At 40.7% G+C, this 14,584-nt stretch overlaps 1 protein-coding gene and 1 long non-coding RNA gene across 5 annotated transcripts in view; one reads left to right on the forward strand and one right to left on the reverse strand.

Annotated features, from left to right (window-relative positions):
- Positions 1-7,193: 7,193 nt before the first annotated feature.
- LOC147034922 (uncharacterized) lies at positions 7,194-8,467 on the reverse strand. Its single transcript, XR_015060783.1, has 2 exons — positions 8,171-8,467; positions 7,194-7,588 (listed from the first exon to the last, which is right to left on the reverse strand). It is a non-coding gene; the product is annotated as an uncharacterized LOC147034922 (long non-coding RNA).
- A 79-nt stretch (positions 8,468-8,546) lies between these two features.
- Positions 8,547-14,584, forward strand: part of LOC147034923 (uncharacterized) — a 70,783-nt gene continuing 64,745 nt past the window's right edge. For 2 of the 4 annotated variants that reach the window (XM_085891269.1, XM_085891258.1), the window contains exons 1-3: positions 8,547-8,846; positions 11,787-11,870; positions 13,537-13,632. In XM_085891269.1, the coding sequence (XP_085747395.1) occupies positions 11,822-11,870; positions 13,537-13,632 (145 nt within the window). In that variant the 5' untranslated portion in view covers positions 8,547-8,846; positions 11,787-11,821. Of the gene's footprint in view, positions 8,847-11,786; positions 11,871-13,536; positions 13,633-14,584 lie in introns of those variants that run through there. The other 2 variants (XM_085891250.1, XM_085891277.1) reach the window with 2 other exon arrangements.

Here is a 14,584-nt window from a genome sequence, read left to right on the forward strand (position 1 = left end):
ATTAAAATTTTATAACATGTGAAAGTATCATGTAACCATTATATGCAAAAATTGGAAATAAATAATCAAACCTTTTAATTACATGTACAGGTTTTGATAATTTTTAGCCAGATGGAAATACACTGCATTCCACACTCAGCATGGTTACAGTTCCATGACTGCATTATTTTTTTTTCTATTTTTTTTTTTTAATGGCTGTTAGGCTGAAGGAGTATCTGAAACACAAATCACGCACACATGCAGACAGATACAGTGGCCTCCAAAAGCATTCACGCTCTACCAATAAAGCCACATTTAGATGAATTACGAAGAAACAATTTTTCCAAATGAACTTATTTATTCATAACTGAAGAGATCAAACGAAACACTGTTATAGTTGAAGGAGGTCACATGTCAGGAATACCTGCAAAAACATGTACAAATCAAAATTCACTGGATGTAAAGGTGTTCAGCCCCTTCGGTCAGTACTTGATGGAAACACCTTTTGCAGTAATGACTGACATGAGTCGTTTTGGGTAGATCTCTACCAGCTTTGTAAAGTGAGATGGTGAAATATTTACCCATTCTTCACTTGAAAATTGCTCGAGTTCTGCCAAGTTTGATAGGGATCATCGATGGACTACAATATTCAAGTCTCCCCATGAATGTTCAATTGGGTTCAAGTCAGGACTTTGACTGAGCCTCTCAACAACATTTGTTTTCTTTTTATTCAGCCACTCCAGAGTGTGGCTTTAGCTTTTTGCTTCAGATCATTGGCCTGATGAAATGTGAATCTCCTACCCAGTTTCACATTCATTACATGGCTGACTCAAGGAGGTTTTTTATCAAGGATTATCCTGTACTTTTCACCATCCATTGTCTCTTTTATCCTGGCAAGCTTGCCAATCCCCGCTCATGAAAAGCAGCCCCATGACATTATGCTGCCACCACCATGCTTGACAAGAGGAATGGTGTTGACTGGGTGATGTGCAGTATTAGTTTTGTGCCAGACATAACGCTTTGAATTTAAACCAAAAAGTTCAATTTTTGTCTCGTCTAACCATAATACGTTTCTGCCCATGCCTACAGTATCATTAAGATGGTTTTTCATAAACTCCATATGAGCTTTTAGATGTATCTTTATCAGTAATGGCTTCTTTCTTTCCACCTGTCCATGGAGGCCAGCATTGTGAAGGGAACGGGATATTGTTGACTGATGAACACTGATATCCATATCCAACATGAATATCCATATTACAGTTCTTTCAAATCATTGTTGGATTTACAGTGACACCCCAAACCAGTTTTATGCTTGCCCGGCTGCTGAGTTTGGATGGGCAACTTAATCTGGGTAGAGTCTGGGTGGTATATTGTCTTCCACTTCTTAATTATGGATTTCACTGCACCCAAAGGGATAATGAGTGACGTTGAAATCTTCTTATAACCCTCTCCTGAACGGTGCTTCTCCACCACTATGTCTGACTTCTTTGGAAAGCTCCTTGGTCTTCTTGTGTTGCCTTGTTGGTTGACCAAGAGAGTTTACCTTAAAACTCCTTGGATTAGTGGGAGAGTTTAATTTTTAAGTTAAACCACTGATTACATACAGATGAAACATATTACACTTATATCGTAACTTATCAAACAAACAATTTGCTCCTGAAGTGATTTTGGGTTTATTCGGCAAAGGGTATGAATACTTATGCAACTGAGAATCATCTGATTTTCTCTGTTCACCAAACTTATTCACATTTTATCTGCATTTTTTAGCTTTATCCCTTTGTAGTAGCTTGTGAAGACTCCAGACATTAAGTTTAATTTGAAAGCATTATGAAAATAGAAGGGCGCTCGGTAGAGCGCATACCTCTGCCCCCGTAATGCCTGATCTATGAGAACATATCAGGCCCAATACATTTTTCAAATATCATGCTATACAGTACTATATCACTTTTGGCCCTATCTCTCAATGGTGAAGAATCACTTTAAAAATTCTAGTAGACTGATCCAGATCCGGATCTTCACCAAAATAGAATCAATTCTTCCTTGTCACACACCCAACATATCCACCAAGTTTCATCCAAATCGGTCTGCAATTGTTTTTCAGATACCCTATACACAAACAGACAGAAAATGGGTGAAAACATAACCTCCTTCACCTTCGGTGGCAGAGGTCATGAGCTCAGGTGGCATCAAAATGTGAAAACTTTGGAAGGGAGTGAATATTTTTGCAGGCCACTGTACATGAGACAACAGCAGACTTGACTTTCACACAAATAGTTTCTGAGATTGGGGAAAGTGACCTCACTGAGCAGAGCACTCTGTGTGCCAGTGATGTCATCATTATGACCGCTTGTTACTGAAATTGTTTATTACAGCAACCCAAATAACCCCGACTTCACCCCTAAAGCACGTTGAGCCGGAAGACCTTTCTGCCAGCACTGGTCATTATTAGACGTTAAACATCCTTTTTTATCTTCTTTGAAAAGTTGGAAAGTTATTGCCACCACACCAAACAAATTCCTGCCCTGCGTGACTGCTGAGCAGGTCATGGCATATCACCCAGGATAATCCATGCCCAATAACTATTTCAGCAGCACCAAATGCCCATCAAGAGTATATCAAGACATTTGATTGGTCCAGAGAAAAAAAAGAAATCTTCCATTAGACAGGTTCTTTTTACCTTTGTATATCAAAAATACCACCGAGTTGATATGCTGTTGACTTGTCATTCAATTGCTTTCAAGACTATTCTCATTGGATATTATGATTTGGCAAGCTTGTTGGCCATTGAGTTCAATGATTCCTTGACCTGTGGGTATTCTCCAGAGATGTATCCCACGAGCTCAAAGAACTTCACTTTCAGTTAAGGAATTGGGGAGGAAACATTTCGACAAGGTCAGAGGTCAAGTTGACGATTTTGTAAGTAGCAGTCTATGACTGCTTGTTTGTTTGTATGCAGGATATCTCAAAAAGTTGTGGACAGATTTGGACGAAATTTGGTGGACACGTTGGGTGTGCGGCACGGAAGAATTGATTCGATTTCGCTGAATATCCGAAACTGGATCTGGTTACGAGAATTATTTGATTTTTCAAATGATTCTTCACCATTGAGAGATCTGGCCAAAAATTATGAATAGCACGATATTAAAATTTTTTATTGTGCCCGATATGTTCTCATGGATCAGGCATTACGTGGCGGAGGTATGCGCTCTACCGAGTGCCCTTCTAGTTTATTTAGATTTTCAATTATGGATGCTTTCTGTTGGTTCTGTGATTTTTTCCCCCATGTATCAGCTTCGATGCCCATCGGCACACAAAATTTCAGCTTTCTCTGCCACCCGGAAGGCACCGATCTTTAATATCAGTCATTGAGTCAGTGAGTGAGGGAGTGAATCAGTGGTTAGAAAGAGCTTTATAAATTATATCAGAGGTATCATAGTGGGTGTGGTTATAAATTGAGAGTTTTTTTGAAAGAAGTATGGCTAGGGTTGTGTAAATATGATTGAAATTTTGTGCATAGCATTTTCTCCGGCTGTTTTCCATGCTGAATCCGAACCCGGTCGAATTTTTTTTTTTTTACCTCTGATGACCTTTGACCCCCGGAACCTTAATTTATTCAAAATGGCAGCCAAAAATTGACCTTTTTCATGTTTTCCTTCTCTAATGTGACTAATAAGGCTTGTAATATATCATTTCATATATTTTTCAGGTCAAGGAATACGCTAATCACATTTTCAAATTGATTGGATGTTGCATAGGACCGAAATCAATTTAGGAAAAAGGAAGACTTGAAGAAAAAGAAAAATACTAGGCTTTTGAATACTATACAAACTTGCAAAAAGCACAAAGGACCTTTGACCCCAGACAGTCTATATTTACTGAGTACACTATCGGAGAAAGAACTTCTCGCGGAAGTGACATATTTATGCTTAACCGAAACCCCAGACATACGCCAACAAAGACGTGTGAAGGATGGAGCAGGGAAATTCTGCACTCAAAAATTCAGTTTGACCGAGTTACACAACTCGATAAAGAATGCTATCAAACCCAAATAATTCATGCAGGATAACATTAATGAACTTTTGTTGGCGGCACTGGTGTGATCTTGGTCTTATGTTGATCTGAGAATGACAAAAACAGTTCAATTTCAGCAAAATATTGTGCTGTTTTCAAAAATTGTGTTTTAAAAATCATCAATTCATTGCATAAGTGTCATTTTTGTATTTCCTGATCAGAAAAAACCCATAAATTGATATTTACAAGCCTTATTTTTTCTCTCTGTTGGTCAGAAATTCATTAAAATATCAGTTATTTGTCGCCATTTTGAATATATTAAAGTTCCGGGGGTCAAAAGTCATCGGAGGTAAAAAAAATTCCAACGTTTTCAGATTCAGCATCGAAAATGGCCATATAAAATGGTATGTGAAGACACTTAACGGGAAAAAAAACTTCACTATTTACCCAACCCGAGTATGGCAGGATAAAGGGGCGGGATCAAGGAGCAGGATCAAATTCCCGATGAATCCTTCAAAGAGAAGGTGTATGGAACCAAGGAGGGGGTGAAGAATGGGGGAGATAGGAAAAGGGCGTGGGGGGGGGGAAGAGCAAGGAAAGTGACGCCTCAGCAAATGTCGCAACACACTCTGGGAGAGAGGGTGGGAATGAGGAGGATGGCGGCGAAATAAGGGGGAAGTGGGGAGGGGAGGGGTTTGGGAGGAGGACTTTCGTTTGATAGTGGGACTTGTGGGGAAGGGGAGGGGTAGTACAGGATTGAATAAAACAAAATAAAAGCACACAGAGACTGGCTGGAAATGTGCATGTGGGTGGAGAGGGGAGGGGGTTTGGAAGAAGGTAAACATAAGTGGAGGGGGAGGGAATGCAGTGTGATGAGAAGGAAGGCAGCGTGAGGGGAAGCGAAGGGAAGGGAAGGCAGTGCAAGGGGAGGGGAATGGAAGGTGGTGTGAGAGGAGGGGAAAGGAAGGGTAATGAAGCGTGCTCAAACAGCAACATTTTCTTTATTATGGCTAGGTTCCATATAAAATTGGGGGGGGGGAGCATTTGAAACCCACACTATCTACCTTTCAAACCCCTGCCTGCATTCATGCATGCTTGCACATGCAGCGACCTTTGTACTCCTGTCGGCTCGATCTGAATCCAATTCGCACATGCTGCACTATAGGAAAGCTATTTTAAATTCAAAACGAAACCGTCGGTCCTTAACAGCCCCCTTAACTGTTAAGGACTGGGGAGCAGGGGAAGTGGTGGTGAGAGAGAGAGAGAGAGAGAGAGAGAGAGAGAGAGAGAGAGAGAGAGAGAGAGAGAGAGAGAGAGAGAGAGAGATAGGAGAGGAGTGAGAGAGGGAGAGGGGTGAGAGGAGGGGATAGGAGAGAGGGATGCCAGCAGATGTGACATCCAGTTTAATGTCCATCCGAGAGATGGCACACACATTGATTAATAACCCCGCCTGTGAAACGAGAAGACAGTTTATAGCTGGGTTGGGATTCAAACCCAGGCTAGACAGCTTAGAGCGAGTGCGCGTACCTCTCGGCTACCCTGCTGTGATGTGGCGATTCATTGCTTTGTAACAACTGAAAACATTCTTTTCTCATTGTAATCATGTAATTTATTTTTCCTTCCTAATTCCGGTGATGTCCCCACGGAGAACCAAGCCACGTTATCGCCATGAAAGCTTGATGAGCACTCGCCTGAGTAGCTTCAGCACTCAAGCAAGCATTCCAACAAAACGATTGAAGAAACTTTTAAAAACGAAACGTTTAATTTTTAGCTCACCTGGACTTTAATCCGGTGAGCTTATGCGATTGAGCAGTGTCCATAGGTGAGTGAGTGAGTGCCACTCAGTCCGTAAACACTTCAGTCATTATCGCTTGAACCAAACAAAGGATTTTGATTAAACTTGGCCGTAAGCTTCATAATTTGAGGCCTAATGAAGGTATATTAACCGCATCAAAATCTGCGCTCATTAAGGGGGTCTACGGGGGGCTTTTTGATCCCCCCCAAAAAGGTATTTCTCTCTTCTCAGAAACTACACAAACAATTTCGATGAAACTTGTCCTCGACGTTCAGCACCCATGACGTACCAAAGTGTATCGACTGCACAAAAATCTGCACTCATTAAGAAGTCTATGGGGATGCGAGGGGTTGAACTCCCCAAAATAGGTATTTGCTCTCTTCTCTGAACTACACACAGGATTTCGATGAAACGACCACGACATTCTTCAGCCATGATGTACCAAAGATTGTTCACGGCATTAAAAAATTCAGGGACTAAGGAGATCTGCGGGGGGTTTGAGTGACTGTTGCTCCTGATCCAGGTGAGCTTCAGGACAGGTAGTCCTATTTTTATTTTGTTGGTCTGGTGTTGAGAAATTGGTCTGGTGTTGATATGATGCAGGCACGATGGGCTAAATGGCTTCCTTCTCCATTTAATTACTCTCACCAGAGGAGAGGGTATTGTGTTTGAGTGCGTTTGTCTGTCTCCTTGTTTGTTTGTCCGCACAGACCATGAGTGTTTTTCTCTGCAACCGATTGTTGGATTGCTACCAAGTTTTCACCACATGAGCAACTGCTCATGTGCAATGTTTTGATGATGATTATGACGTCACAGCTCACGGGGTGTGGCAGCCATGATGGAAAAAAAGAAAAAATTTGGACCTTTGTATCTCCGAAACCGTAATGAGGAAAAAATTGAAACTTGGCACATGACAAGTACTCCTTTTGGGAAATAAGTGAAATTTTTTTGTGATGTCATAGGTGCCTTTGATGTGATTTCATAATTGCATACATAGAACGCTACATCCGATCAGTGTGAAAATTGTTGAGGGTCATCTCGGAATAAGTTGGTCCACAGAAAAAAAAATAAAAGATGATGTCATTAGTCACATGGTTCAGCAGCCATATTGTTTAAAAAACAAACAAAAAAAACCTTCAACAACGTTCTGCTCTGAAATGTCTGAACAGATTGAGGTGAAAATTTACACATTGACTGCCTATCCACGAGGAACAAAAAGGTCACACATAATGATGTCACAGGTCACATGGTTTGGCAGCAATGTTGGATTTACCATAAAACTGCTGAGAAAATCTTCTCCAGAAGGACAGGACAGATCAAGGGAAACTGCACACAAATGTTCCCCAAATCTTGGGGATACCAGGGTATGCACGAATAATTGATAGGTCACATGGCCTGGCAGCCACACTGGATTGAAGGAAAATATTTATTAAATTATCTTTCAACCGCTTCATCAATCCATGTGAAACTTCACAATTATAATCCAGCAGTAGTGGGGAATACATGTTTTAAATTTCAGCTTGATCGGACACATGGTCTGGCGGCCAGAATTATTTAATATTTTTGATCTGGGGTGTTCTTTTTTTTTTTTTTTTTTTCAGTAAGACTCATATGGCTGCACCTGGATGGGTTTGGGGTTGGAGGATAGAGGAGGAGCAGCTGAAACCCGAATCCTATCCAGGTTCCTCCTGATGACTTCATTTTTAGTTCACCTGGAACATAGTTCCGGGGAGCTTATGGGATGGCGTGTCGTCTGCCCGTCTGTTTGTCCATCCGCAAATACTTGCAACTTGTTCTCTGAAACTACACACACAATTCCGATGAAACTTGACCACAACCCTCATCATCCATGATGTATCAAAGTTTGTTCAAGGCATTAAAATAATTGGGGTCTGAGGGGGGTGTATGAGGGTTACACCTCAATATAGGTATTTGCATTCTTCTCTCAAACGATACTTGCAATTCCGATGAAACTTGACAACAACCTCCATCATCCATGATGTCCCAAAGTTTGCTCATGACATTAAAATAATCAGGGTTTGAGGGGGTTTGGGAAATAAGTTTATGGGGGTGGGGGGAGGTTGTCCCCCGTCCCCCCCATAAATAGGTATTCCCTGTCTGCTCAGAAACGAAACACAATTCCACAACCTTCATCACCCTTGATGTACCAAAGATTGTTCACACCATTAAAAAAAAAGTTGGGGTTTAATAGGGTCTAAGTGGGGGGGGGCGGGGGGAGTTGGCCCCCAAAATAAGTATTTACTTTCTTCTCCTTTATATATTTTGTGGGTCATCCACGCCTTCCGGTGGTTACCTGGTTATCTTCCCGAGCCATTCCCAGGTGAGCGCCCTGGGGTATCGCCCTGATGTTTATTAATTACGTACCTCATCAGGACTTGAACACCACACTAAACAAGTTCTCGCGAGGGTTTGCGATCCTCCGATTGATCTTTTTCTTGTTTCTTTGTGTGTTCCTTGTGTGTAACACGGTATGGATGACCGCCTGGGTACATATGCCTTGACGTTCCTTGTAATGGTCGAACCGCTCAGCAGCCGGTTGCAGTAAACACCAAATCAATGCAACCGCATTGTCGGCCTCGTTCGAGCTCACTGATCTCCTCCACCACTCCTCGAATTAATACAGTACAACGGGCGAACAAAACAAACATCTCCTGTGTTACTCGTGATCAACTGGAGAGAATGAAATGACGTAGGAAAATAAACAACCAATCAGCGGCGAGCAAAAGGAACGACGCGGGGAATGAATAATTTCAAAAGTATGGAGGCGTCGTGACGTCACGCCAAGAAAAGAAAACCCAACCGAACAGAGCTCGGCCGGTATCACGTGTGCGCGGCCGTTGCTCCCGGAGTCCACGCTCGGCCGTGTGACGGGGCTCGTCGTGATCGGACAAAACTGATTTCGTTCACTCAATATGAGAACCCGTTCGTGAAGTTGTGGAGGCCGCGACGGCATGACTTTCACTTTCAGGCCTACTCATGAGGCCGGGAGGTCCAGACTACGGGTGGACGTACAGTGGACGAAAGAAACGGTACTTGTGAGGTGAGAACACCAATTGGTCCGAACAATTAACTCGCGCAGTGGTGTGTGTGTGTGTGTGTGTGTGTGTGTGTGTGTGTGTGTGTGTGTGTGTGTGTGTGTGTGTGTGTGTGTGTGTGTGTGTGTGTGTGTCTGTGTGTGTGTGTGTGTGTGTGTGTATATATATATATATATATATATGTCCATACAGTATAAACCATATCGAACATAAAAAAACTGTGTGTGTGTGTGTGTGTGTGTGTGTGTGTGTGTGTGTGTGTGTATGTGTGTGTGTGTGTGTGTGTGTGTGTGTGTGTGTGTGTGTGTATATGTGTGTGTGTGTGTGTGTGTGTGTGTGTGTGTATATGTGTGTGTGTGTGTGTGTGTGTGTGTGTGTGTGTGTGTATATATGTGTGTGTGTGTGTGTGTGTATATATATATATATATATGTCCATACAGTATAAACCATATCGAACATAAAAAAACTGTGTGTGTGTGTGTGTGTGTGTGTGCGTGCGTATATACAGTGGGGAGAACAAGTATTTGATACACTGCCGATTTTGCAGGTTTTCCCACTGACAAAGCACGTAGAGGTCTGTAATTTTTATCATAGGTACACTTCAACTGTGAAAGGCTGAATCTAAAACAAAAAATCCTGAAAATCACATTGTATGATTTTTAAATAATTAATTTGCATTTTATTGCATGAAATAAGTATTTGATCACCTACCAACCAGTAAGAATTCCAGCTCTCACAGACCTGTTAGTTTTGTATTTAAGAAGCCCTCTCATTCTCCACTCATTACCTGTATTACCTGAACCTGTTTGAACTCGTTATCTGATTGAGTGTGGACAGCTGTCTTTTATGCAATCAGACTCTAACCTCTCCAGAATGGGCAAGACCAGAGAGCTGTCTTAGGACATCAGGGACAAAATTGTAGACTTGCACAAGGCTGGAATGGGCGACAGGACAATAGGCAAGCAGCTTGGTGAGAAGGCAACAACTGTTGGTGCAATTATTAGAAAATGGAAGAAGTTCAAGATAACAGTCAATCTCCCTCGGTCTGGGGCTCCATGCAAGATCTCACCTCGTGGAGCCTCAGTGATCATGAGAAAGGTGAGGGTTCAGCCCAGAACTACACGGCAGGACCTGGTCAATGACCTGAAGAGAGCTGGGACCACAGTATCAAAGAACACCATAAGTAACACACTACGCCGTCATGGATTAAAATCCTGCAGTGCACGCAAGGTCCCTCTGCTCAAGCCAGCGCATGTCCAGGCCCGTCTGAAGTTTGCCAATGACCATCTGGATGATCCAGAGGAGGAATGGGAGAAGGTCATGTGGTGTGATGAGACCAAAATAGAGCTTTTTGGTTTAAACTCCACTCGCCATGTTTGGAGGAAGAAGAAGGGATGAGTACAACACCATGAACACCATCCCAACCGTGAAGCATGGAGGTGGAAACATCATTCTTTGGGGATGCTTTTCTGCAAAGGGGACAGGACGACTGCACCATATTGAGGGGAGGATGGATGGGGCCATGTATCACGAGATCTTGGCCAACAACCTCCTTCCCTCAACAAGAGCATTGAAGATGGGGCGTGGCTGGGTCTTCCAGCATGACAATGATCCGAAACACACAGCCAGGGCAACTAAGGAGAGGCTCCGTTGGAAGCATCTCAAGGTCCTGGAGTGGCCTTGCCAGTCTCCAGACCTGAACCCAATAGAAAATCTTTGGAGGGAGCTGAAAGTCTGTGTTGCCCAGCGACAGCCCCGAAACCTGAAGGATCTGGAGAAGATCTGTATGGAGGAGTGGGCCAAAATCCCTGCTGCAGTCTGTGCAAACCTGGTTAAGAACTACAGGAAAGGTCTGATTTCTGTAATTGCAAACAAAGGTTTCTGTACCAAATATTAAGTTCTGTCTTTCTGATGTATCAAATACTTATTTCATGCAAGAAAATGCAAATTAATTATTTAAAAATCATACAATGTGATTTTCAGGATTTTTGTTTTGGATTCTGTCTTTCACAGTTGAAGTGTACCTATGATAAAAATTACAGACCTCTACGTGCTTTGTAAGTGGGAAAACCTGCAAAATCGGCAGTGTATCAAATACTTGTTCTCCCCACTGTATGTATGTGTGTCTGTGTGTATATGTATGTATGTATGTATGTATATATATAGTATGTCCATACAGTATATATATATATGTATATGTATATATATATGTATATATGTATATATATATGTATATATATATATATATGTATATGTATGTATGTATGTATGTATGTATATATATATATATGTATATATATATATATATATATATGTATATGTATATATATATGTATATATGTATATATATATGTATATGTATATGTATATATATATATATGTATATGTATATATATATATGTATATATATATATATATATATATGTATATGTATATGTATATGTATATGTATATATATATATATATATATATATATATATATATATATATATATATATATATATATATGTATATGTATATGTATATATATATATATATATATATATATATATATATATACACATACACATACACACACACACACACAATGTTTTTTTATGTTCGATATGGATTATACTGTATGGACATACACTATATATATATATATATATATATATATATATATATATATATATATATATATATACACACACATACATATATATATATATATATATATATATATATATATATATATATATATATATATATATATAGTGTATGTCCATACAGTATAATCCATATCGAACATAAAAAAAAAACATTGTGTGTGTGTGAGTGTGACTGTCACAGTTCTTTACATAATGTCACACTTGATCTGCGTAATTGTACTTTAAGAGGTTTATTTCTCCTTCTGTGTCCCCATTGTTCTATAACAAGGTTGAAATCTTGTGTTTATGCCTCAGGTTGACATTTTGGTGACAGGGTATCATCTGTTGAGATGCATAATCCAGTCGTTCTGCTGTGGAAGCTGGACGGTGCATCTACAGGTAATTAGGGCATCAGCATCATCTTTTTTTTTTTTTTGTGACGTCATGTTTTCACCAAATGTCGCCGTCTCGTGTCGCACTCCTCTTACTAGAATTTCAAAAACAAGACTTCATTTATGAGGAACTGCACAGTCGATGGATGTGTTCTGTCGTTCACCAGCTATCCTGTCATGTATGTTCACAAATCGATCTTTATTGCCACTTGCTTTGTTTTGTTCAATCGTTGACTCTGCCAACGAAGGTGAAGGAGGTTATGTTTTCACCCCTCTCTATCTGTCTATTTGCTAGTCTGTTTGTTACTTACGAAATCTAAAGATTTCAATGGAGGAGTTGGAATCACAGTTCAACAAATGGAGGAGGGTGTTTGAAGGCAAAGGTTTGAAAATTAACAACGGGAAAACGAAAATTCTGGAATGTGGTGAAGAAACAGGGGTTATTGAATTGGCCAAGAAAGATCCATGTGGAGTTTGTGGTAAAAGAGTGGCAAGTAATGCCACCAGATGCAGTTCTTGTCACAAATGGATTCATGGTAGATGTACAAATGTGAAAAGAGTGACACAAAGAATGGATGGTCGTTTTGAGTGTGAAGCCTGCATCAGAAGAAGAAATAATTTAAGCCACCAGGATCAGGATCCGGTTTCGGAGCAAAGATTGAAAGATCTTGAGAGAGTAAGCAGATTTTGTTGTCTGGGTGACATCATCAACAGTAGTGGAGGTAGCGAGCTTGCAGCTACAAGAAGAACGAGATCGGGTTGGATGAAGTTCTATGAGCTTGCATTAGTGTTACGTGGTAAAAAACTGCCTTTGAAGTTTAAAGGGAAGATCTATACCACCTGTGTGAGAGCAGTAATGGTTTATGGGTCAGAGGCATGGACTGTGAGATCAGTAGAAGGTCTCTTGAGAAGAACAGAAAGAGCAATGATCAGAAAGATGTGTGGAGTGCAGTTGGTAGACAGAAAGAACACGAAGGAGTTGATGGAAAAGATTGGTCTGAAAGATACAATAGTGGAGGTGGTAAGAAGGAGTGGCTTCAGATGGTTGGGTCACGTGCTAAATAAAGAGAGACGATGAGGGAGTTGAGAGAGTATGGAATTTGGAAGTGGAGGGGAAAAGGGGAAGAGGAAGGCCAAAGTTAAGTTGGAAGGAGTTGGTTATGAAAGCAAGTCAGAAATTGGGATTGGGAGTGGAAGACGCAGAAGATAGAAGAAAGTGGAGAGCTGGAGTTATGTCATGGAAGGAGTGAAAGTCAGCAACCCCCCCCCCCCCCCCCGTAAGAGGGATAATACTGACTTAAATAAATGTTGTTGATGACTTATTGGGTCCGATATGTTCTCGTCGATCAGGAATTACGTGGCGGAGGTATGCGCTCCACCGAGTGCCCTTCAAGTTTTTACATTAAATGCACTTTTCCACCAATTTTATCCTCGTATTTCGGTCTTGCAATGAGATTGTTCATTTTTCCATGATTAATATATAAATGCCCTCTTCGTAATCTGGCTTTATCTGCCAACTGTTTAAATTTCCATATTCATCGTGCTGTTGGTTTACTGTGCTTGTTAGATTGTTGTTAACATCGTGAATGCTTGTAATAGGTTGTTGAGTAACCAGAATGCTTTGTGCAATCCTTTATGGTGCTACAAATCTATTGTTGCTACTTCGGTGGAAGGTCAAAGTCGAGCAGGTGATCATCGACGCTCGTCGTGCCAAGCATCCAGGAGGGTTGCAACCAATACACAGAAGAGGCAAAGCTGCACCAGTACAGGTACACACACCCTCTCTCGTATCGTAAATATTGTTAATATGCGTTGTACTTAAAATACTGCTTTTGTTTACCGAGGTTCAAGTTCAGCAGGATTGTTTCGAGGTAGCTCACTTTGAGTTGTCTGGCCTGGGTTCAATATCCAACTATAAACTGTCTGATGCTTCGCAGGAAGGGTGTTGCATCACAAAGTGGGTGTTGGAATGGTGTTGCATCCTTCTGCTAGCATAGATGTTAAAGCTGGATATCCTAAGATATTGATGTTAAGCCGGATATCATGTCTGCTAGCAATTGCTTGTGGACATTAAATATTCCAGTGTCCTTTGTGAAGATACCACCGCCAAATATATAAAAACCCCTATACACTAATTGCGGGTCAATGTTGATCAGATGTAGCAAGTCTGGATGTAATTAGCGCGACAAACAACACTGGTCCATGAATTATAGTCAGGATTCCTTCCGTTTTTGTACTTCCTATACAGAACAACACCAACAACAACCACATATGACATGAAGAGAGAATAATGTCCCTGCACTGTAAAATATATTCATATATATTCTTCAACCATGAAACTATTCTGTTATATTGCACTTACAAAGTCAATATCTCGGGCGACAGACGAAAGAAGCCGATCAACCTTACACAGAAGTATATTATTCTGTTCTCATAACCAAATACAAAGGTATTGCTGAATGGAGAGCAACACATATAGAAGGCATGGCAAGTTGTGGAGCATTAGCTGGAAAATGAAAACGACTCAAAACTTCACTCTTTAAATTTGGTTTTGGGAATTGAACATCAGGTGCATATATATTCAAAATTTATGCATTGATTGAATACCAGCGTCATTCCTTTATCAAATGACGCCATCAGTTGTACTCCAGTCTTCATTGAGAATGTTCTGAACATATATGTCACTTGCTTTGGCAGTACTACAGTGAATAGGTATATGGT

The sequence above is a fragment of the Eptatretus burgeri genome, chromosome 1 (genome assembly GCF_056783735.1).
Source record: "Eptatretus burgeri isolate ZD-2024b chromosome 1, Ebu_testis_v1, whole genome shotgun sequence".
Lineage (NCBI taxonomy): Eukaryota > Metazoa > Chordata > Myxini > Myxiniformes > Myxinidae > Eptatretus > Eptatretus burgeri.